The sequence below is a fragment of the Bufo bufo genome, chromosome 2 (genome assembly GCF_905171765.1).
Source record: "Bufo bufo chromosome 2, aBufBuf1.1, whole genome shotgun sequence".
Taxonomy (NCBI): Eukaryota; Metazoa; Chordata; class Amphibia; order Anura; family Bufonidae; genus Bufo; species Bufo bufo.
The window spans coordinates 457,071,869-457,098,302 of record NC_053390.1 but is presented as its reverse complement, the minus strand read 5'-3'; the positions used below and the strand labels follow the sequence as shown (position 1 = coordinate 457,098,302).

General features: G+C 42.5%; 1 protein-coding gene across 2 annotated transcripts in view; it reads left to right on the top strand.

The window, feature by feature from the left end:
- Positions 1-26,434, top strand: part of TMEM59L (transmembrane protein 59 like) — a 106,080-nt gene that overhangs the window by 25,791 nt on the left and 53,855 nt on the right. Inside the window, exons 2-3 of one of the 2 annotated variants that reach the window (XM_040417623.1) lie at positions 2,446-2,551; positions 4,196-4,284. In XM_040417623.1, coding sequence (XP_040273557.1) covers positions 2,446-2,551; positions 4,196-4,284 — 195 coding nt within the window. Of the gene's footprint in view, positions 1-2,445; positions 2,552-4,195; positions 4,291-26,434 lie in introns of both variants that reach the window. The other variant, XM_040417622.1, reaches the window with a different exon arrangement.

Here is a 26,434-nt window from a genome sequence, read left to right as displayed (position 1 = left end):
AGGCTGGTACAGTGGTCATAATGGGAGATTTTAACTTCCCTGACATTGACTGGGGTCATGGTTCTGCCTCAACCGCAAAGGGGAGAAGGATCCTCAACTTGCTGCAGGACCACTTTATGGGCCAGTTTGTAGAAGCTCCCACTAGGGGCAATGCTCTGTTGGATCTGATAATTTCTAATGATGCAGAGCTTGTTGGAAATGTTACTGTTCAAGAAACATTAGGTAAAGGTGACCACATAATAATACTCAGGATACTGAGAGCTTTAAATCTACATTGAGTAATTGCACAAAAAAATGTATTCCTTTAGATAACAAGTATGAACGGCTAAAATAAATGACAAAAAAGGGCATTTAAAAATCTGTAGCTTTTGAAGTTTACAAAGGGCTTAATGAAATATGTAAAAATACAAAATGAACAGCAGGTAACCAAAGAGAGCAAAACAAATACAAAAAAAATTATTCAAATATATAAATGCTAAAAAAAAAAAAGCAGGTAGGTCCCCTAAATAATGGTAAAGGGGGCTTAGTCACTGAAGATATGGAAAAAGCTACTAAATGGTTTTTTTATCTCTGTATATACAAAAGAAGAGAAGGGAGCTGATGTCAGTGGTGCTGGGGCTGTTAGAACATCCAGTAATATACTCAATTGGCTAACTGTAGATATGGTCCAATACAATTTAAATAAGGTAAATGTGAACAAACCTCTGGGTCCAGATGGATTACACCCAAGAGTTCTTAAAGAGCTCAGTTCAGTCACTGCTGTGCCCTTGTTTATATGCCCTTGTTTGGTATATTGCCAAGTGATTGGCACAAGGCAAATGTGGTGACCATATTAAAAAAAGGATCTAGGTCCTCTACAGGTAATTATAGTCCAGTTTAACTTCTGTTGTGGGAAAATGTTTGAAGGACTCTTAAGGGACTATATACAGGAGTATGACTGTAAATAATATCATAAGTGATAACCAGCATGGGTTTACCAAAGAAAGAAGTTGTCAGACTAACCTGATTTGTTTTTATGAGGAGATGAGTAGAAGCCTAGACAGAGGGGTGGCTGTGAATGTAGTGTTTCTGGATTTTGCAAAGGCTTTTGATATAGTCCCTCATAGACGTTTAATAGGTGAAATAAAGTCTATAGGCTTGGAAAGTATAGTTTGTAATTGGATTCAAAACTGGCTGAAGGACCGCGACAAAAGAAGGCAATTGAAAATGTCAATCAAATAAGCTGCAATTGCAGCAGAAAATAAATAGATGCTCAATCTCCCAGAGCCTCCTTTTGATACAGTCCATGAGCTTCAGAGCGTCATCAAAGACATGACAGAGAATAAATATTATTCAGCCTTATGTGCCATATAAGAGCATGGAAAAGGTAGTTTTTGGTCCAAGTCTAATCCGCATTTTTTGCGGATCAAAAAAAATGCGGGCATCACACAGATCCGTTTGGTTGTTCCGCAAAATATAGAACTTGTCCTATTCTTGTAGAAAAATGCAGCATGCACACAGCTGGTATTCGTATTTTGTGGATAAGTGGTTTGCAGAATGGATACGGTTTGTGTGCATGAGGCCTTAATGTGATGACAAATATACTACTCCAAACTCTTATCAGTCAAGTGTTGAACACATCTCCAGTGAAAACCAAAACCTCACAAACAAGTTGCTAAAAAGCCAGGGACCAAATTGGTCTTGGCGTCAGATGTACTCTCATCAGAACTTAATACTCTGAGGTCTGTGGTGGTAACGATGCTATCTGGTAACCAACACTTCCTGAACTTTATGGCGGCCATTATGGCGCATAACAGGTAGTATTTAGTGTCAGGTTCCCGTCTTACAGAGATCGCCTTGACGTTTGGCAGACAGGCTCAAATGGTTTTGTACAAAATGCATTTGCCAAGCATCTCACTTTATAAATAAGCGTAGCATTAGCACTTGAATGTTTTTTGTGACTATGGCATTATTGTACTTTATCTGGTTTGCAGAGTACTGTTGCATTGTCTTTTTTCTCTAGGTATCTGGTGAGCCATCTCACACAAAGTTCCAATAAGAACAATTTACCTCAGTTGTATAGTGTGCAGGGATTTCATTAACAGGCCACTCGCTCAGCAGGAATAATGTTGGACTAATTCCCCTAATTTCTTCAGTATGATGTTCAAATAACTCTGCAGTAGATGCAAACAATTCTCAAAGGTCACCTGAATGTAAGCAAACTGGAAGATGATAGATTTGTGTCCTACTCAGATCTCAATACAGTTGTGCAAATTAAGGTGTGTAGTGTACTAATCTCTTGTAACACCAGCTTATTTATTTCTTGGGAAAATTCTTTATATAAATCTCCCATATGTTCCCTTTAAAGTACAGTTGATCTCATTGTTTTGTTCCATTGTAAAAGACACATAACTTGACATGAGTAAATACACGTACCAGTGTTCATACTGTCTTTGTCTGCCACAGGATGATGTCCTTGGTGCCTGCTACAGAGGATGCAGACTGTTTTCAATTTGCCACTTTGTGGATGTCACTGCTGACCTTAATACAACTAGAGCTGAATGCGAGTCAGGTAACTATAGATAATACTAAGTATTGTGTCAGGATTTCTCATATAATGGTGTAGTTATTGTCATCGTACAGTAGTTGTATCCAGTGACGCACAAGTGCTTATGTTCGGAGGTGACTTGAAAGGTTTTTCCATAATTGTAATGGGATAGGCCCTCAGATTTTATCAGCAAAATGAAGGGTTGTAGCACTCCAGTAAGTTATGCTTTACACAGACACAATGTTGTACATAGCATTAAGCCCACATCAGGTATTGCATCTAAGTCCCATTTAGAGAGCCTTCACACTCTGCGGAAAAATCTGCTCGAAAATTCACAGGATTGTTGTGGATTTTTTGGTGAGAAGTATGGTGCAGATTTTTTTGCTAATTACCTGTATTAGAGTCTCTCAATGGCAAACTGATTTTACAGTGTAAAACATTGCAAAAAAAAAACTGGAATAAAATCCATGCTGATTTTTTTCTGCAGTGTTTTACTCTGCAGAATTTGTTTGTTAGGATAACATGATGGAAGTCTTGATGTTGCAGAAATTTTCCCTGCTCACGGCAGATCAAAAAAAGGGGGCGTAGCATGGGCAGGGAAGAGGATGGGCCAGCAGGCCGGACTCATTCATTATTTTGTACTCCTGGCGTAGAAAATTATCTAACATTTAGAATCACCGGTAGATACGCCGAACTTATGTTGAGGCTGGCACTTCTACATAACTTCTGTGATCCACCGCCAGCGCAGGGGCGTATTAAGATCGTCCAGCTGTCTACAATGTCAAAGACAGAAGTCAGAACCAAAAGTGAGCCAGGCAACACAGTAGCCCAGATTAACTAATGTGACCGCAACGGAAATCTGTCTAAAAAGTGGTGCACACAGGTGCATCTAGGGTTTCTACACTTTTATTCTTGAGCAGAGAAGCAGAACTAATAACTGCTCAGATCCCATGGTCGCAAATGACTATAGCATCTAAAAGGGTTAAGTGTCTGTGATCAGAACTTTCTCTAATCACAGAGACTGTCTGGGCACCTGCCAGCTATGGGCCCCCTTAGCTCCTGAGTCGGCGCCATGTTTAAGGACCTGACATTCAGGAAGGGGTCTTGATATGGAGTAAAATGATCAGTGGGGATCTGATTAGCGTTCAGCTGCTTGAAGGGGCTACAATGCAATGTTTGCATTGAGCTGTCCACCTGCACACCATCTACTTAGTAGAGCTGGTCCAGGATATTGGGAATAAATGGGACAAAACATAAAAATCCTGCTGTGTCACTACTAAGTAGATGGCATGTAGACAGACGAAGGAAAACAATGAAGAGGCTATGGGGCTCATGCGATTGTCCTCTTCATTTTTTTGCCTTTGTCATTCAAACAGCTGATCCAAGTAAAGGGGCCAAGAGTTCAACACTGACCGATCTGATATAATGGCCTATCCTGATGATAGGACGTGGACAATACCTTCAAACAAATTTGAGTACAATATTAACAGTTTGGTTGCTTATATATTGAAGATCAATAAATCGGTCTATTTACCAAAGTAAAAAAAAAAATTCGTACCAAAACTTTTGTACATAAATTTCATACAAAAAAATTACATTTTGGATTGCATAAAGAACAGCCATTTACCACAATGTATTTCTCATGCATTCATTTTCCTTCTCTTATAGCGTGTGCTGAAGCCTATTCTAAAACAGATGAACAGTACAGTTGTACAACAGGCTGCAGAAAACAACTCACTGAGGTCGAAAGCCAGAAGGAAAAGGTAAACTAAATAGTGGCTACACATACAGTTGCAAGAAAAAGTATGTGAACCCTTTGGAATGATATGGATTTCTGCACAAATTGGTCATAAAATGTGATCTGATCTTCATCTAAGTCACAACAATAGACAATCACAGTCTGCTTAAACTAATAACACACAAAGAATTAAATGTTACCATGTTTTTATTGAACATACCATGTAAACATTCACAGTGCAGGTGGGAAAAGTATGTGAACCCTTGGATTTAATAACTGGTTGAACCTCCTTTGGCAGCAATAACTTCAACCAAACGTTTCCTGTAGTTGCAGATCAGACTTGCACAACGGTCAGGAGTAATTCTTGACCATTCCTCTTTACAGAACTGTTTCAGTTCAGCAATATTCTTGGGATGTCTGGTGTGAATCGCTTTCTTGAGGTCACGCCACAGCATCTCAATTGGGTTGAGGTCAGGACTCTGACTGGGCCACTCCACATTTTTTTCTGTTTACGCCATTCTGTTGTAGATTTACTTCTATGCTTTGGGTCGTTGTCCTGTTGCAACACCCATCTTCTGTTGAGCTTCAGCTGGTGGACAGGTGGCCTTAAGTTCTCCTGCAAAATGTCTTGATAAACTTGGGAATTCATTTTTCCTTTGATGATAGCAATCTGTCCAGGCCCTGACGCAGCAAAGCAGCCCCAAACCATGATGCCCCCACCACCATACTTCACAGTTGGGGTGAGGTTTTGATGTTGGTGTGCTGTGACTCTTTTTCTCCACACATAGTGTTGTGTGTTTCTTCCAAACAACTCAACTTTGGTTTCATCTGTCCACAGAATATTTTGCCAGTACTGCTGTGGAACATCCAGGTGCTCTTGTGCAAACTGTAAATGTGCAGCAATCTCTTTTTTGGACAGCAGTGGCTTCCTCTGTGGTATCCTCCCATGAAATTCATTCTTGTTTAGTGTTTTACGTATCATAGATTCGCTAACAGGGATGTTAGCATATGCCAGAGACTTCGGTAAGTCTTTAGCTGACACTCTAGGATTCTTCTTCACCTCATTGAGCAGTCTGTGCTGTGCTCTTGCAGTCATCTTTACAGGATGGCCACTCCTAGGGAGAGTAGCAGCAGTGCTGAACTTTCTCCATTTATAGACAATTTGTCTTACCTTGGACTGATAAACAGCAAGGCTTTTGGAGATACTTTTATAACCCTTTCCAGCTTTATGCAAGTCAATAATTCTTAATCGTAGGTCTTCTGAGAGCTCTTTTGTGCATTCACATTAGGCAATGCTTCTTGTGAAAAGCAAACACAGAACTGGTGTGTGTTTTTTATAGGGCAGGGCAGCTGTAACAACCTCCAATCTCATCTCATTGATTGAACTCCAGTTGGCTGACACCTCACTCCAATTAGCTCTTAGAGATGTCATTAGCCAAGGGTTCACATACTTTTTCCACCTGCACTGTGAATGTTTACATGGTGTGTTCAATAAAACATGGTAACATTTAATTCTTTGTGTGTTATTAGTTTAAGCAGACTGTGATTGTCTATTGTTGTGACTTAGATGAAGATCAGATAACATTTTATGACCAATTTGTGCAGAAATCCATATCATTCCAAAGGGTTCACATACTTTTTCTTGCAACTGTAAAATGTAATTTCTGATCAGTATATGTTCTAATTGCGTGTTCTAATTTTTTATGGGTATGTAAGTTTTTTAAGTTTTTGTAGAAAAAGGCAATAAATAGAAAATTTGTAAGTTAGTATTAGTAAAAATAACTCTCAACTCCACCTTTAGTGCAATCTACACATCTAGAAAAGCAGAAATTTTTTGAGTTGAGCGAACCCGAACTGTAAAGTTCGGATTCGTACCGAACTTTAGGTTTTTCGGCACCCGAACCCAAACATTTACGTAAAAGTTTGGGGTTGCGTTCGGTGTTCGGCGCTTTCTTGGCGCTTTTTGAAAGGCTGCACAGCAGCCAATCAACAAGCGTCATACTACTTGCCCTAAAAGGCCATCACAGCCATGCCTACTATTGGCATGGCTGTGATTGGCCGACTGCAGCATGTGACCCAGCCTCTATTTAAGCTGGAGTTACGTAGCGCCACCCGTCACTCTGCTCGGATTAGTGTAGGGAGAGGCTGCAGCTGCTGTGAGGGAGAGATCAGGGAGAAATCCTATCAAGAACAGTTTTTTGTACTCAGCGATCTACAGCAAATGTGTTTTGTGGGTGTAGTGCACAATTTTTTTAAGCCTGCCCTGAGCCAACTACAGCTGAAAACGAACTTTTTTTTCTTCAATTAGTCAATATCAATACATAATCGGCAGCCATTTTATGCAACAATAGTGCACCAGCACAGGCTATCTGCATGTCTGCAAGTCCAGAAATACAGCTTTTTGCTTACTGGGGTTAAAAAAATACATCTGTTAAATATAGTACAAATCGGGGTCTACACATGCATAAGTGACTGTCACATTTAGGCCATAAATACGGCTTTGGCATACTGGGGTGAAAAAAGCCTCTGATATACTGCACATCTGGGATTACACGTGCATAAGTGACTGTCACATTTAGGCCAGAAATACAGCTTTTTGGTTACTGGGGTGAAAAAACCCTCTAATATACTGCACATCTGGGATTAGACAAGCATAAGTGACTGTCACATTTAGGCCAGAAATACGGCTTTGGCATACTGTGGTGAAAAAAGCCTCTAATATACTGCACATCTGGGATTACACGTGCATAAGTGAGTGTCACATTTAGGCCTCAAATACCGCTGTCATATAGAGTTAAGAAAATAATAATTAAGTGCAATACCCTACATCAGGGTTTTTATTGGCGGTTAATTATTTTTAAAAGACTTTACCACTTTTTGCTTTGCTTTGTAAGCGCTAACTATGAGGCAAACATCTAATAAGGGACGCGGTCATGGTCGTGGTGGTGGTGTTGGTGGAGCCTCTGGTGCAGGGAGAGGACGTGGCCGTTCTGTTACAGCTATACGTCCTACTGAACCTACTACCTCAGGTCACAGTGGCCGCCAGAATCTACAGCGATATTTGGTCGGGCCTAATGCCGTTCTAAGGATGGTAAGGCCTGAGCAAGTACAGGCGCTAGTTAATTGGCCGACAGTGGATCCAGCACGTTCACATTATCTCCCACCCAGTCTTCTGCAGAAAGCACACAGGTGGCGCCTGTCACGACCATGGTTGTGGTCGTGACTCCTTGGTTCGCATGCAGCTGTCAGCGGTTTGTTTTATGTTCTCAACCACAGGTGTGAGCTCCGTCACGGCATGCGGTTGCCTCTGGCAACGTGTGGTTTTAGTGTGCACTTTCTATGTTTGGTATGAGGGAGTTTGTGGTGTGTACACTTCCCCTTTAAGTGACACTTACCTTGTTTGGTGATGGAAGGGTTAACCCTTTCCTAGTCTGTGTGTGGGTGTGGCCGCTTGGGCTATTTAGCTTCCTGCTGGAAGGCAGTTGCTGAGGGGTACTTCAGCCATGTGGTTTGCTGGAGTCATCCTCCTGGTTCATATACCATCTTTCCAGTAAGGGCCACCCTTGCGGTCATAAAATGAATGTCTGATGTTAAGTTGATGTTTTTCTGCTCTTGATATTTATTGCAGCTATGGATGTCCTGGTTACTTGTGTGTTTTGATGTGTGTGCTGTCTCCTTAGTGTTTGTGTGGACAGCGTATTTGAGCACAGGTTCCAGTCAGCAAGGCTGTGGCAGGTTAGTGTGGAACTGCTTTGTTCACCTGTCATATCCATATGTCTGTTTATGTTCCCCTTCTCCTTGCAGCTTGGCCAGTGAGACTCCTGTTCGTCCGTGCCTAGGAGGAACAGGTCGTCTTACCCTGCTCCTAGTTCAGGGCCACCCGGAGGGCTAGTAGGGACCCCAAGGTTCCGGAGTATGAGCCCTCCTACCATCAGGGTCGGCTCATACGGTTAGGAGTCAGGCTCAGTATTAGGGACGCGATAGGAGGTGACCTGCTCCTTAATTCTGTCGTCCTGGCCGAGCAGCGACTAAACATCTTCTGGCATCGCACAGCTGAGGGTTTGCCCCATCCGCAGCCGTGACAGCGCCTGAAACCCATGCCCATCAGTCTGTCACATCACCCTCGTGCATATCGGGGAACCTGTCTGAGCCTCAAGTCATGCAGCAGTCTCTTATGCTGTTTGAAGACTCTGCTGGCAGGGTTTCCCAAGGGCATCCATCTAGCCCTTCCCCAGGGGTGGAAGACATAGAATGCACTGACGCACAACCACTTATGTTTCCTGATGAGGACATGGGAATACCACCTCAGCGCATCTCTGATGATGACGAAACACAGGTGCCAACTGCTGCGTCTTTCTGCAGTGTGCAGACCAAAAAGGAGGTCAGGGAGGAAGACTGGGTGGAAGGCATTGCAGGGGACGATGAGGTCCTAGACCCCACATGGAATGAAGGTCGTGCCACTGACTTTCAGAGTTAGGAGGAAGAGGCAGTGGTGAGACCGAGCCAACAGCGTAGCAAAAGCGGGAACAGGGTGCAAAAGCAGAGCAGCCGTCGCCAAAACAGTTTGCCTGCTACTGGCCACGGTCACCAGGGACCGAGCACACCAAAGGCAGCTTCAAGGAGTTCCCTGGCATGGCACTTCTTCACACAATGTGCTGACGACAAGACCCGAGTGGTTTGCACGCTGTGCCATCAGAGCCTGAAGCGAGGCATTAACGTTCTGAACCTTAGCACAACCTGCATGGCCAGGCATCTACATGCGAGACACGGGCTGCAGTGGAGTAAGCACCTTCAAAACCAAGAAAGGGCTCAGCCCCCTCCTGCTGCCTCGGCCTCTTCCTCCTCCTCTGGAGGAACGTTGGCACCTGCCGCCCAGCAAACAGAGGATGTGCCACCAACAACACCACCTCCGTCACCAAGCATCTCCACCATGTCACACGGAAGCGTTCAGCTCTCCATCTCACAAACCTTTGAAAGAAAGCGCAAATTCCCACCTAGCCACCCTCGATCCCTGGCCCTGAATGCCAGCATTTCTAAACTGCTGGCCTTTGAAATGCTGTCATTCAGGCTGGTGGAGACGGACAGCTTCAAACAGCTCATGTCGCTTGCTGTCCCACAGTACGTCGTTCCCAGCCGCCACTACTTCTCCAGGAGAGCCGTGCTATCCCTGAACAACCAAGCATGGGATAAAATCAAGTGTGCACTGCTCAACGCCATATGTGGCAAGGTCCATCTAACCACAGATACGTGGACCAGTAAGCACGGCCAGGGACGCTATATCTCCCTAACTGCACACTGGGTAAATGTAGTGGCGGCTGGGCCCCAGGCGGAGAGCTGTTTGGCGCACGTCCTTCCGTCGCCAAGGATCGCATCATTCTTTTCCTCCTGTTGCCTCCTCTTCCTACTCGGCTTCCTCCTCCTCTTCTACCACCTCCTCATCCGGTCAGCGACAGACCTTCACCACCAACTTCAGCACAGCCAGGGGTAAACGTCAGCAGGCCGTTCTGAAACTGATGTGTTTGGGGGACAGGCCCCACACCGCGCAGGAGTTGTGGCGGGGTATAGAACAACAGACCGACGAGTGGTTGCTGCCAGTGGGCCTCAAGTCCGGCCTGGTGGTGTGCGATAATGGGAGAAATCTTGTTGCAGCTCTGGGACTAGCCGGTTTGACGCACATCCCTTGCCTGGCGCATGTGCTGAATTTGGTGGTGCAGAAATCCATTCACAACTACCCCGACATTTCAGAGCTGCTGCATAAAGTGCGGACCGTCTGTGCGCGCTTCCAGCGTTCTCATCCTGCCGCCGCTCGGCTGTCTGCTCTACAGCGTAACTTCGGCCTTCCCGCTCACCGCCTCATATGCGACGTGCCCACCAGGTGGAACTCCACCTTGAACATGCTGGAGAGACTGTGTGAGCAGCAGCAGGCCATAGTGGAGTTTCAGCTGCAGCACGCATGGGTGAGTTGCACTGCGGAACAGCACCACTTCACCACCAATGACTGGGCCTCCATGCGAGACCTGTGTGCCATGTTGCGCTGTTTCGAGTACTCCACCAACATGGCCAGTGGCGATGACGCCGTTATCAGCGTTAAATACCACTTCTATGTCTTCTTGAGAAAACACTTAGGGCAATGATGGAAGAGGATGTGGCCCAGGACGAGGAGGAGGAAGAGGGGTCATCTCTAACACTCTTTTAGAAGTGGCTCAGAAAGAGGATTTTTGCAACAGCAGAGGCCAGGTACAAATTTGGCCAGCCAGGGCCCACTACTGGAGTACGAGGAGAAGGACGATGAGGAGGAGGATGGGGATAAAGCATGTTCACAGCGGGGTGGCATCCAACGCAGCTCGGGCCCATCACTGGTGCGTGGCTGGGGGGATACGGAGGACGCAGACGATACGCCTCCCACAGAGGACAGCTTGTCCTTACCTCTGGGCAGCCTGGCACACATGAGCGACTACATGCTGCAGTGCCTGCGCAGCGACTGCAGAGTTGCCCACATTTTAACGTGTGCTGACTACTGGGTGGCCACCCTGCTGGATCCCCATTACAAAGACAATGTGCCGTCCTTAATTCCCTCACTGGAGCGTGATCGGAAGATGCGCGACTACAGGCGCACGCTGGTTGACACGCTCCTGAGAGCATTCCCGACTGACGCCGGGGGACAAGTGGAAGCACAAGGCGAAGGCAGGGGAGGAGGAAGAGGTCGCCAACGCAGCTGTGTCAGCGCCAGCACCTCAGAAGGCAGGGTTAGCATGGCCAACATGTGGAAAACCTTTGTCACCTCGCCGCAACAACTGGCCCCAACTGCTGATATGGAGCGTGTTAGCAGGAGGCAGCATTTGAACAACATGGTGGAACAGTACCTGTGCACACGACTACACATACTGACTGATGGTTCTTCCCCATTCAACTTCTGGGTCTCCAAATTGTCCACATGGCCAGAGCTTGCCCTGTATGCCTTGGAGGTGCTGGCCTGCACTGCAGCCAGTGTACTCTCTGAACGTGTATTTAGCACGGCAGGAGGCGTCATTACAGACAGACGCAGCCACCTGTCCACAGCCAACGTGGACAAACTCACGTTCATTAAAATGAACCAGGCTTGGATCCCACAAGACTTGTCTGTACCTTGTGCAGAATAGACATTTATACCACCATCAAACATACATTCTTGTACTCAAGTCAAGTGCAATGATTCTTTGTTTTCTTTTTTTTTATTTGTCCCAATATTTTGGGGTCTCTCTACCCCAATAAAAAATAAAAAAAACATTGTTGGCTACCTCATCCTCCTCCATTGCTGCCTCCACCTACAATACCACATTCGCCGCCTCCTCAACCTCCGACTCCATATCCACCTCCTTCTCTGAGTTGCAGGTTAATAATTTGTAATTTTTAGTTATTTGATTTCATTTTAACCACCTCAGCCCCCAGTGCTTAAACACCCTGAAAGACCAGGCCACTTTTTACACTTCTGACCTACACTACTTTCACCATTTATTGCTCGGTCATGCAACTTACCACCCAAATGAATTTTACCTCCTTTTCTTCTCACTAATAGAGCTTTCATTTGGTGGTATTTCATTGCTGCTGACATTTTTACTTTTTTTGTTATTAATCGAAATTTAACGATTTTTTTTGCAAAAAAATGACATTTTTCACTTTCAGTTGTAAAATTTTGCAAAAAAAACGACATCCATATATAAATTTTGCTCTAAATTTATTGTTCTACATGTCTTTGATAAAAAAAAAATGTTTGGGTAAAAAAAAAATGGTTTGGGTAAAAGTTATAGCGTTTACAAACTATGGTACAAAAATGTGAATTTCCGCTTTTTGAAGCAGCTCTGACTTTCTGAGCACCTGTCATGTTTCCTGAGGTTCTACAATGCCCAGACAGTACAAACACCCCACAAATGACCCCATTTCGGAAAGTACACACCCTAAGGTATTCGCTGATGGGCATAGTGTGTTCATAGAAGTTTTTATTTTTTGTCACAAGTTAGCGGAAAATGATGATTTTTTTTTTTTTTTTTTTTTACAAAGTCTCATATTCCACTAACTTGTGACAAAAAATAAAAACTTCCATGAACTCACTATGCCCATCACGAAATACCTTGGGGTCTCTTCTTTCCAAAATGGGGTCACTTGTGGGGTAGTTATACTGCCCTGGCATTCTAGGGGCCCAAATGTGTGGTAAGGAGTTTGAAATCAAATTCTGTAAAAAATGACGAGTGAAATCCGAAAGGTGCTCTTTGGAATGTGGGCCCCTTTGCCCACCTAGGCTGCAAAAAAGTGTCACACATCTGGTATCTCCGTATTCAGGAGAAGTTGGGGAATGTGTTTTGGGGTGTCATTTTACATATACCCATGCTGGGTGAGATAAATATCTTGGTCAAATGCCAACTTTGTATAAAAAAATTGGAAAAGTTGTCTTTTGCCAAGATATTTCTCTCACCCAGCATGGGTATATGTAAAAAGACACCCCAAAACACATTCCCCAACTTCTCCTGAATACGGAGATACCAGATGTGTGACACTTTTTTGCAGCCTAGGTGGGCAAAGGGGCCCATATTCCAAAGAGCACCTTTCGGATTTCACTCGTCATTTTTTACAGAATTTGATTTCAAACTCCTTACCACACATTTGGGCCCCTAGAATGCCAGGGCAGTATAACTACCCCACAAGTGACCCCATTTTGGAAAGAAGAGACCCCAAGGTATTCGCTGATGGGCATAGTGAGTTCATGGAAGTTTTTATTTTTTGTCACAAGTTAGTGGAATATGAGACTTTGTATGAAAAAAAAAAAAAAAATCATCATTTTCCACTAACTTGTGACAAAAAATAAAAAATTCTAGGAACTCGCCATGCCCCTCACGGAATACCTTGGGTGTCTTCTTTCCAAAATGGGGTCACTTGTGGGGTAGTTATACTGCCCTGGCATTTTCCAGGGGCCCTAATGTGTGGTAAGTAGGTAAATGACCAGTGAAATCCAAAAGGTGCTCTTTGGAATATGGGCCCCTTTGCCCACCTAGGCTGCAAAAAAGTGCCACACATGTGGTATCTCCGTACTCAGGAGAAGTTGGGGAATGTGTTTTGGGGTGTCTTTTTACATATACCCATGCTGGGTGAGAGAAATATCTTGGCAAAAGACAACTTTTCCCATTTTTTTATACAAAGTTGGCATTTGACCAAGATATTTATCTCACCCAGCATGGGTATATGTAAAATGACACCCCAAAACACATTCTCCACCTTCTCCTGAGTACGGAGATACCAGATGTGTGACACTTTTTTGCAGCCTAGGTGGGCAAAGGGGCCCATATTCCAAAGAGCACCTTTCGGATTTCACTCGTCATTTTTTACAGAATTTGATTTCAAACTCCTTACCACACATTTGGGCCCCTAAAATACCAGGGCATTATACCTACCCCACAAGTGACCCCATTTTGGAAAGAATAGACCCCAAGGTATTCGCTGATGGGCATAGTGAGTTCATGGAAGTTTTTATTTTTTGTCACAAGTTAGTGGAATATGAGACTTTGTATGAAAAAAAAAAAAAAAAAAAAAATCATCATTTTCCACTAACTTGTGACAAAAAATAAAAAATTCTAGGAACTCGCCATGCCCCTCACGGAATACCTTGGGGTGTCTTCTTTCCAAAATGGGGTCACTTGTGGGGTAGTTATACTGCCCTGGCATTTTCCAGGGGCCCTAATGTGTGGTAAGTAGGTAAATGACCAGTGAAATCCGAAAGGTGCTCTTTGGAATATGGGCCCCTTTGCGCATCTAGGCTGCAAAAAAGTGTCACACATCTGGTATCTCCGTACTCGGGAGAAGTTGGGGAATGTGTTTTGGGGTGTCTTTTTACATATACCCATGCTGGGTGAGAGAAATATCTTGGCAAAAGACAACTTTTCCCATTTTTTTATACAAAGTTGGCATTTGACCAAGATATTTATCTCACCCAGCATGGGTATATGTAAAATGACACCCAAAACACATTCCCCAACTTCTCCTGAGTACGGCGATACCAGATGTGTGACACTTTTTTGCAGCCTAGATGCGCAAAGGGGCCCAAATTCCTTTTAGGAGGGCATTTTTAGACATTTGGATACCAGACTTCTTCTCACGCTTTGGGGCCCCTAGAATGCCAGGGCAGTATAAATACCCCACATGTGACCCCATTTTGGAAAGAAGACACCCCAAGGTATTCAATGAGGGGCATGGCGAGTTCATAGAAATTTTTTTTTTTTGGCACAAGTTAGCGGAAATTGATATTTTTTATTTTTTTCTCACAAAGTCTCCCGTTCCGCTAACTTGGGACAAAAATTTCAATCTTTCATGGACTCAATATGCCCCTCACGGAATACCTGGGGGTGTCTTCTTTCCGAAATGGGGTCACATGTGGGGTATTTATACTGCCCTGGCATTCTAGGGGCCCTAAAGCGTGAGAAGAAGTCTGGAATATAAATGTCTAAAAAATTTTACGCATTTGGATTCCGTGAGGGGTATGGGGAGTTCATGTGAGATTTAATTTTTTGTCACAAGTTAGTGGAATATGAGACTTTGTAAGAAAAAAATAAATAATTCCGCTAACTTGGGCCAAAAAAATGTCTGAATGGAGCCTTACAGGGGGGTGATCAATGACAGGGGGGTGATCAATGACAGGGGGGTTGATCAATGACAGGGGGGTGATCAATGACAGGGGGGGTGATCAATGACAGGGGGGGTGATCAATGACAGGGGGGGTGATCAATGACAGGGGGGTGATCAATGACAGGGGGGTGATCAATGACAGGGGGGTGATCAATGACAGGGGGGTGATCAGGGAGTCTATATGGGGTGATAACCACAGTCATTGATCACGCCCGTGTAAGGCTTCATTCAGACGTCCGTATGCGTTTTGCGGATCCGATCCATCTATCAGTGGATCCGTAAAAATCATGCGGACGTCTGAATGGAGCTTTACAGGGGGGTGATCAATGACAGGGGGGTAATCAATGACAGGGGGGTGATCAGGGAGTCTATATGGGGTGATCACCACAGTCATTGATCATGCCCCTGTAAGGCTTCATTCAGACGTCCGGATGCGTTTTGCGGATCCAATCCATCTATCAGTGGATCCGTAAAAATCATGCGGACGTCTGAATGGAGCTTTACAGGGGGGTAATCAATGACAGGGGGGTGATCAGGGAGTCTATATGGGGTGATCACCACAGTCATGATCATGCCCCTGTAAGGCTTCATTCAGACGTCCGGATGCGTTTTGCGGATCCGATCCATCTATCAGTGGATCCGTAAAATCATGCGGACATCTGAATGGAGCTTTACAGGGGGGTGATCAGGGAGTCTATATGGGGTGATCACCACAGTCATTGATCATGCCCCTGTAAGGCTTCATTTAGACGTCCGGATGCGTTTTGCGGATCCGATCCATCTATCAGTGGATCCGTAAAAATCATGCGGACGTCTGAATGGAGCTTTACAGGGGGGTAATCAATGACAGGGGGGTGATCAATGACAGGGGGGTGATCAGGGAGTCTATATGGGGTGATAACCACAGTCATTGATCATGCCCCTGTAAGGCTTCATTCAGACGTCCGGATGCGTTTTGCGGATCCGATCCATCTATCAGTGGATCCGTAAAAATCATGCGGACATCTGAATGGAGCTTTACAGGGGGGTGATCAGGGAGTCTATATGGGGTGATCACCACAGTCATTGATCATGCCCCTGTAAGGCTTCATTCAGACGTCCGGATGCGTTTTGCGGATCCGATCCATCTATCAGTGGATCCGTAAAAATCATGCGGACGTCTGAATGGAGCTTTACAGGGGGGTAATCAATGACAGGGGGGTGATCAATGACAGGGGGGTGATCAGGGAGTCTATATGGGGTGATAACCACAGTCATTGATCATGCCCCTGTAAGGCTTCATTCAGACGTCCGGATGCGTTTTGCGGATCCGATCCATCTATCAGTGGATCCGTAAAAATCATGCGGACATCTGAATGGAGCTTTACAGGGGGGTGATCAGGGAGTCTATATGGGGTGATTACCACAGTCATTGATCATGCCCCTGTAAGGCTTCATTCAGACGTCTGGATGCGTTTTGCGGATCCGATCCATCTATCAGTGGATCCGTAAAAATCATGCGGACGTCTGAATGGAGCTTTACAGGGGGGTAATCAATGACAGGGGGGTGATCAATGACAGGGGGGTGATCAGGGAGTCTATATGGGGTGATAACCACAGTCATTGATCATGCCCCTGTAAGGCTTCATTCAGACGTCCGGATGCGTTTTGCGGATCCGATCCATCTATCAGTGGATCCGTAAAAATCATGCGGGACATCTGAATGGAGCTTTACAGGGGGTTGATCAATGACAGGGGGGTAATCAATGACAGGGGGGTGATCAGGGAGTCTATATGGGGTGATCAGGGAGTCTATATGGGGTGATCAGGGGCTAATAAGGGGTTAATAAGTGACGGGGGGGGTGTAGTGTAGTGTAGTGGTGCTTGGTGCTACTTTACTGAGCTACCTGTGTCCTCTGGTGGTCGATCCAAACAAAGGGACCACCAGAGGACCGGGGGTAGCAGGTATATTAGACGCTGTTATCAAAACAGCGTCTAATATACCTGTTAGGGGTTAAAAAAAACACATCTCCAGCCTGCCAGCGAAACGATCGCCGCTGGCAGGCTGGAGATCAACTCTCTTACCTTCCGTTCTGTGAGCGCGCGCGCCTGTGTGCGCGCGTTCACAGGAAATCTCGCGAGATGACGCGTATATGCGTCCACTCGGAATGAATCAACCACCTCCAGGACGCGTCTGTGCGTACAGCGGTCCGGAGGTGGTTAAGTTATTTCCCTATCCAAATTTGTTTGCAGAGCAGGTTGCCATGCTCTTAAGCCATTTTACTGCCTTTTACATCCCTCTAGCCTTTTCAAGAACTATTTTAGAGCCATTTTAATGCCAATTTTAGTGCCCTAATTTGAAAAAAACTCTTATTTTCAATTGTCGGGTGACATTTTACCATTTTTGGCGTATACAAACCCCTGCTGTGCTGGGTGACAGGGGCCTAAATCTCTCAAAATCCTCTGTTCTATTGCTGGGTGACATGAACCCATTCCTAAAGGTTTAACAAATACTGAATACTTTGAAGTGTGCAGTTTGTAAAATGGGATGATTTATGAGGGGTTCTAATACATAGACCTCTCAATGCCACTTCAGAACTGAATTTGTCCCTAAATAAATAGGATTTGAAAATTTGAAAGTTTGTAAAATGCTGCTAAATTTAAGCCTTTTAACTCTCAAAAAAATATATATATACCAACATAAAGTGCACATACGTCAAATATTAATTATTAACTATTTTGTGAAATATGACTTAGGCTACTTTCACACTAGCGTTCGGGGCTCCCGCTTGTGAGTCCGTTTGAAGGGGCTCACAAGCAGCCCCGAACGGATCGTCCAGCCTAATGCATTCTGAATGGATGCGGATCCGCTCAGAATGCATCAGTCTGGCTCCGTTTGTCCTCCGCTCGCTCAGCAGGCGGACACCTGAACGCAGCTTGCAGCGTTCGGGTGTCCGCCTGGCGTGCGGAGGCAAACGGATCCGTCCAGAAATACAATGTAAGTCAATGGGACGGATCCGTTTGAAGTTGACACAGTATGGCTCAATTTTCAAACGGGATCCGTCTCCATTTGACTTTCAATGTAAAGTCAAAACGGATCCGTTTGCATTATCATGAACAAAAAAAAAATAAAAAAATTTTTTTTTTTTTGTTCATGGTAATGCAAATGGATCCGTTCTGAAGGATCTAAGCGTTGCATTATAGGTGCGGATCCGTCTGGGCACATACCAGACGGATTCGACCTAAACGCAGGTGTGAAAGTAGCCTTATCTGTCTTAAAAGCAGAGAAATTCAAATTTGGGAAATTTCTAATTTTGTTACATTTTCATTAAATGTTGGATTTTTTTCTAAATAAAAGCAATATATTTTGGACGAATTTAGACAGTAACTAAAGTACAACAGATCTCAGAATATCTTGGAAAAGTAAAAGCATTCCAAAGTTATTACCGCCATAAAGTGACAAGTCAGATTTAAAAATAGAGCTTCGTCCTGAGGTCAAAATAGGCTTCATTAAAGTGTTGCGCTGCATAGAAAATTTACCGAGAACTCTTCAGGAGGAACTCTATGACATGATGTACATTGTGCAATTATGCAGGTTTTAAGTAGTTATTTCTGTGCATTTTGTTCCCTCTGGTTTATTTCTAAATCCCATAAAAAATAAAATAAATAAGTACAATGTCAGCTCGAAATTCTAACCTTACTAGGCATTTCTATGCACCGTGTGCTTTCTGCTGAATCAGTTTTTAGAGGTAGTGTTGTCATTGTCTATGAGACAAAACACATAGTATTAGCAAATGTCAATAGAAAGCCTAAGTTTCTGTTGGCAAAATACAATGGTAAACTTCTGGAGGATGTGAGTCCTCCATCCATCAGCACAAGTGTCAAATCAGAAAGCTGACTTTGACCATTCCTTCTGAATAATGACTCTGTATCGCACAGGCAGATACTAATGGAAAGCTGTGGCTTATAGACATTTCTGTGTAAGGACTATTCTGTGAGAAGTCTGGAATGCTGTTAACACAATGGGGTCCATTTATCAATAATGGCGTAATTTGCAGCCAAAAAATCCTAACATTACAAATCAAAAATGGTGATTTATTTCACCTCTATATCCAAAAGGCGCACGCCACTTTTAAAATGTGACTTTTTAAAATATAAACCTGATTATCCACCTATTTCTCTCTATTTGTGACATTATAACACCAATGGCACTAAAATGCGACTTTTTAAAACCAAAATGCGCCATTTCAGCCACCCCCTGCCAGACCATCCTTGAGACTTTTGAACTATATTTGTGACTTTTGAAGCATATTTGCAACATTTCCACTGGTAAATTGCAACTTTTGTCTCAGACTTTTTGCTATTGTTTTGTTTTTGTTGATTTGTCAATTTACTGACTGTTGTTTAGCTCATTTATATTAGAATAAAATAAATGCATACTATTTTACTACTTGTTCCCACCACGAGTTGGTTTTCTTTTGATAAATGCGACTTTTTGACAAAAAGTTGCATCTTTATGCCATAAATACAACTTTTTACACAAACCATCACCACATAAGCTGACTTAATTGTCTGCAACAACTAGAGCCATTTCTGACGATAAGAGGATGATAAATTAGGCGTAATATGTGCCAATTTGATATCCCCGCCTACTTTGACATTTATAATTAATTTATGGCGTGATGCATTCTTTATGGAGAAAATTCTGGAGAAAACTGTTTATTTATTTGAAGCAAATCAAAATGCTAATTTTTTTGGTAGCGTTTTATGCGATAATTCTGCAACATGCTTAGTAAATGTCCCCAATGACATTTAATACATATTGTAACATATCACTACAAATGCAGAATATTATGCATATACTCAGAAATATACCTTTACAAACTTGTGCTGGTGAGTGGAGCAGACTGTTGAGACTGCAGTCACATGACTCTGTGCAGTAAACAGACTTTCAATGTCACATCTCTTCTTCTGTCTTCTGGTCCAAAGCACGTCATTACCATGGACAGTCAGTAGGTGGTGCCAGAATCCTCCCACCAATCATGGCCATAATGCAGAAGAAGTGAACGTACTGTGTAATGTCACCAGAAGGACAGTCTTGTGTTGTGAACAGGGGTGAGCGGAGTGTTGAAGGGTGACAGTTCTATTCACATTAAAGTTAATGTTAATGACCTATACTTATTGTAGACCAGATGCTTCATATTAATTTTTCCACTTGTGCTGGTTAAATGGCTGAAACTTTTTTTATGCACTAAAAGTGATAATTTCAGGATTTTAATTTTACCAATTATACTCATATTTGGGTTTATCTTTCATAACTGGTGCAGAAATAATAAGGGGGTCATTTATTAAGACCGGCGTTTTAGAAGCTAGTCTTAATAACCCCTATAGCTGGCGGTGGATCCACCAAGTTATGAAGTGGCTCCGGCCTCTACATAACTTTGGTGTATCCAGCGCCAGTCTAAATGTAAGCCAGCTTCCTTGCTGGCTTACAAAACAGGCGTATAAAATTATAAATTAGACCTTGCTGGCCCATCCCCTTCCCTGTACACTCCACATCTACTTTTTTTTATATCTGGCAGTGAACGGGAAAAATCACAGATTGCGGCGCAAAGAATACGCCTAGTAGGCAGATTTTTGAATAGTAAATGACCCTCTTAGTGAGTAAATAAAGACAATCAGTTTACCATTTAAAACTGAAGTAAGAAATTGAATGGTTGATATTGTCATCTCTACCATTTTTCATTTTCACCAGTTTTAATGGAATCTCATATTTGTGCTTTTTTCTTAATTATTATGCCTTATGTTTGTGACAGATAGGTATTTACTTTAATCCCTTCCCCACCCTCGCCGTAACTTGCCTACCAATGCAGTACATGTTTGGCATGCTAATCAGGAGCAGGAGCTGTGCTTGCCTGATCAGTGGCAGGGTCCAGGATGTATCCGCCGGCATCTGAGTTTTCACCTCTTAGATGCCACAGTTAATGCTGACTACTGCCTCTAAGGAGTTTACAGAGGAAGAGGCTCCCTCTCTCACCCTATTGGCTCCCCATGATGCGATCACGGGTTGTTATGGGTTCTATGGCAGCCCAAGCCCTTACAAAGCTATGGAAGGGATATCCCTTCAGAAAGCGACCGCGAAACACGTGTCGGGACTAGGACTACATTGGTCTGTATACTTTATATAACTGTCCCTTGCATGTATTTATTGGTACTGTGGCACTTTGCACTTTATTCATGTGTCTTTGGGATTTATTTCATCCCTCTATATTTGCAGGAGCATCTTACTCTGATGTATTATGATTAGTGGTCCTGTGGGCATTTTTCCTGTGAATGTCATCCTGCGAGTATATATGTATGTAATTTTATCCTTTAAATTTTTAGTCTAATAAAATGTGTTATCTGTTGTACTATATATCTGCTGCTCTGTTCTTTTTTGGGGGGTTAATTGATAGTGTTCTTACAGACAGCCATATATCCGGCTTTGTTCTGATTAGGGTGTCCTATTCTGTTAATAGATAACCAGTGTAATAAAATGTGAACACCCTATAAGGCCTCTTTCACACGAGCGTTTTTTTTTTTTTTCAGTTTATGGGCTGTTTTTTGCGTTCCATATACGGTCCATATACGGAACCAATTATTTCAATGGGTCCGCAAAAAAATGAACACATACGGAAATGCATCCGTATGTCTTCCGTATCCGTTCCGTTTTTGCTGAACCATCTATTTTATGCCCAGCCCAAATTTTTTCTATGTATACTGTATAGTGTATATGCCATACAGAAAAACGGAACAGAAAAACGGAACAGAAATGAAAACACAATGGAAACAAAAAAAAGGAACAACGGATCCGTGAAAAACGACTACAAACACTGAAAAAGCCCATACGGTCGTCTGTGAAAGAGGCCTAAGGCTAAAAAATGACTGAGCAGAATTTTTTTTAAACTTGAAGAAAGAGATCAACTCAGAGGCTTGTATTTATTTACTGTCAATTGTTTTATTGTAGATGTAAACCCACTTTAACCCCTTCAGGACCCTGCCATTTTTCACTTAAGGACCAGGCCGTCTTGGAAATTTGACATGTGTCACTTTATGTGGTAATAACTTTGGTACTCTTTTACTTATCCAAGCCATTCTGAGACTGTTTTCTCGTGACAGATTGTAATTCATGATAGGGGAAAATTTCAGTCAATATTTTTTCATTTTATTTAAAAAAATACCAAATTTACCAAAAATATAAAAATTCGCAACTTTCCATATTTCTATTTCTATGCTTTTAAAATAGATAGTGATACCTCTTATATTAAGTTATTAAGTTTGGATCATTTTGTAAAAGCCATTTTATTTGTTGGGGACATTAAAGGCTTAGAAGTTAGAAGCAAATCTTGAAATTTTTTTTAAAAATTTCCAAAACCCACTTTTTAAGGACCGGTTCAGGTCTGAAGTCCACTTTGTGGGGCTTACATAATAGAAACCACCGACAAATGGCCCCATTTTAGAAACTACACCCCTCAAGGTATTCAAAACTGATTTTACAAACTTGTTAACCCTTTAGGTGTTCCACAAGAATTAAAGGAAAATATAGATGACATTTCAGAATTTCACTTTTTTGGCAGATTTTCCATTTTAATCTATTTTTTTCCGGTAACAAGCAAGGTGTTAACAGCAAAACAAAACTCAATATTTCTTACCCTGATTCTGTAGTTTCCAAAAACACCCATTTGTGATCGTTAAACTGCTGTATGGGCACACGGCAGGGCGCAGAAGGAAAGGAACGCATATGGTTTTTGGAGGCAGATTTCACTGGGATAATTTTAAGTTGCCATGTCAAATTTGAAGACACCCTGATGCACCCCTAGAGTAGAAACGTGACTCAATTTTGGAAACTATGGTATAAGGTGCCGTTTTGTTGGTACTATTTTAGGGTAATATGATTTTTGTTGCTCTATATTACACTTTTTGTGAGCAAGGTAACAAGCTGTTTTTTGTACCGTTTTTAATTTTTGTTATTTCAAATGTTCATCTGACAGGTTAGATCATGTGGTATTTTTTATAGTGCAGGCTGTTAAGGATGCGACAATACCAATATGACTACTTTTTTCGGTTGTTTGTTTCAGTTTTACATAATAAAGCCATTTTATTTTTTTATAATTTTTTTAGTGTCTCCATATTCTGAAAGCCATAGTTTTTTTTTTTTTTTTGGGCGACTCTTAATATAGGGGTTCTTTTTTTTCTGGATGAGATAATGGTTTGACTTCTACTATTTTGGGGTGCGTATGGACTTTTTGATCGCTTGGTATTACACTTTTGTAATGTAAGGTGACAAAAAATGCTTTTTTGACACAGTTTCTTTTTATTTAGTTTTTACAGTGTTCACTGAGGAGTTAGGTCATGTGTTATTTTTATACAGCAGGTTGTTACGGACACAGTGATACATAATATGTATACTTTTTAATTTATTTAAGTTTTACACAATAAAAGCATTTTTGAAACAAAAAAAAATCATGTTTTAGTGTCTCCATATTCTGAGAGCCATAGTTTTTTATTTTTTGGGCGACTGTCTTATCTAGGGTCAAATTTTTTTGCGGGATGAGATGAAGGATTGATTGGTACTATTTTGGGGTGCGTATGACTTTTTGATTGCTTCGTATTACATTTTTTGTGATGTAAGGTGACAAAAAATGGCTTTTTTTACACAGTTTTTATTTTTATTTGTTTATGGTGTTCACCTGAGGGGTTAGGTCATGTTGATATTTTAATATACTGATTGTTACGACATGGCGATACCATATATGTATTACTTTTTTTTCACTTTTAACTCCATATTCTGGAAGCCATAGTTTTTTTATTTATTGACGATTGTTTTACATTTTTTTTGGAGTAAGGTGACAAAAAATTGATTGTTTTAGCACAGTTTTTATTTTATTTTTTCTACGGCATTCTGGTTAGGGGGTGGATCATTGATATTTTTTATAGAGCGGTCATTACGGATGCGCAATATCCAATATGTCTGGTTTTCTTTTTTTTTACAATTTATGTGTTTAATTTAGGATTTTCTTTTTTTTACTCGAAACTTTATTTTATTATAAAAACACTTTTTTTTATACTTTTTTTATTTATTTTTTTGTCCCACTTTGGGACTTAAACTTCTGGGGTCTGATCCCCTCTGCAATTGCATTACAATACATCCTGTATTGTAATGCTTTGCCTGTCAGCTTGTATGTTGACAGCCTGCCTGTGAGACCCTGCCTAAGGCGCTGAATCTCACAGGCTTCTGTAGAAGGCAAGCCCCAATGCCTATGGAAGACATCGGGCTGCCTTCTCTGCCATCTGGTCCCCGTCACTGCAGTGCGGGGACCTGGTGGAGATGCAGAGGGCACCCATACCCTCCGCAACCCTCTGCATGTCACGGTCTTTGACGTGCATACAAGAGGTTAAAACTCCAGCATCTGTGTTTTCACCGATGCAGTGTATGCAGCAGGGGCCCTGCTGTCATTGACTTGCCGAGTCTGTGCCGCTGATCGGGAGGGCGCAGCTCCTGCACCCACCCGATCAGCCTGCCGTACATGTGCGGCGCTGGTCCTTAAGTCACGTCCTTGTATGCCGTACATGAACGGCGAGGGTCCTCTACGGATTAAAAGTGAATCTGTCACCAGCTATCTTTCTATCCAACATGTACGGCGCTGGTCCTTAAGTCACGTCCTTGTACGCCGTACATGTACGGCGAGGATCCTCTACGGGTTAAAAGGAATATGTCACCAGCTATCTCCCTATCCAACTGTTTGCATACACACATAGCTGTGGTACCACCTGATTAAAAAACTGTTTTTTCTTTTATTGATCTCAGGCTCTGTTACAGAATTATGACATTTATTCTTAATATGCAAACTAGGCCTTTGGTGCAATGAGGTGTGTCATCGCAATTCATGCGATTCTCATCTTCTTTGTGTGGTGCAAAATCAATTAGAAGTATAAGTATGTGTGCGCCATACTACTTTCATAAAAAGACCAGACACACAAGTTGGTTTCTGAAAGCATCTTCTCATCCCCTGAAGCCAGAACAAGAGAGAACTTTATTCAAGTTACATTCACTTAAATAGCAGACATGACATCACAAAAGGAGTGTTCCTTAAGAAGAGACTAGTGGCTCCTTAACTTGATAGGAGTGGTTTCAGCAACGTCAACTCTGAGTTCATAGGTAGATTTGAAAATGGCACCATCTACTCCTCCCCCCAGTGTCCTTAAGACAAAGAAATGCACACGAGGCTCACACATCTGGTTTGCGGCCATATAGTGGACAAAAATGTGTACTACAGAATGTTTACATTATATATAGAGAAATAAAACCTATCTCTCACAAATACCTCTCTTTTGCCAGCCAAATAGACCAAAGGTGAGCAGGCAAAGAGATGTACTCTCCCACGCTCTCCCAGAGCTGGACTTTCCTTATTGCTAAATCAGGTCCCCTCAACTGTCTTTCGGGTTGCCTTCACCTTGTCCTATTTACCCCGTAACCATCAACAAGGTTTTATTTACTTCAGGATGGAATAATCTTTGGATTTGACAGGGGCACAGCACATATTCATAGTGACGGCATGGATGTATTAAACATTCTTAAAAACAATTTTCCGAAAACGGGGAACTATATAACAGCCTGTTTAAGCCAAATGCTAAAAACATTGTAGTCGCTGAACCAGTTCTCAAAACATTGTTCTGGCCATGATGTGATTAATTTCTGAATTTTTCCCGTCAGTTCATTTGATAAAGTCCATCAGTTTCTTCAGATCCTTGGTGATCCTTCCATCAGGGGCAATGTTGTCCGGAATGTCGATGCAGCAGGAACTTCCAACGATCTTGTAGACCCCTCCTTTTTCTGCTGTCAAGGACCAGTCGGTTCTGTAGAGTCATCACCGAAAAAGATCTCAGTTGTTCTGCCATTCCCTTTGCAGCATCACATATGTAATTCACAAATCTCTGTTAATGACAATAGAGATGTTAATCCAATCTATATTTTTTTTTTTATTACTACTAATCATGGGAATTAATGACTCAAATCCTGCAGCTATCTGACTTTTAGCTTTAATTTAGTCAGAAACTCTTCTACAGACTCCTATGGCATCCATGTATACATGTAAGGCCTCATGCACACGACCGTTGTTTTATTCTTTGTCCGTTGTGCCGTTTTTCGTGATTTTCTGCGGACCCATTGACTTTCAATGGGTCCGTTGAAAACTCGGCTAATGCACCGTTTGTCATCCGCGTCCGTGATCCGTGGTTTCAGTCCGTCAAAAAAATATAACCTGTCCTATTATTTTCACGGAAAACGGTTCACAGACCCATTCAAGTCAATGGGACTGCTAAAAAACACGGAGGCACACAAGATTGTCATCCGCGTCCGCATCCGTTTTTTTCCTATCATTTGCATGGCAAACCTGTCTTAGATTTTTTTTTTACTTTTCTTCATGTCTGGTGATCCTCCAAAAATAAAGGAAGACACATGGAAACAAAAACGGAAACGGATCACGGAACAACAGAACCCC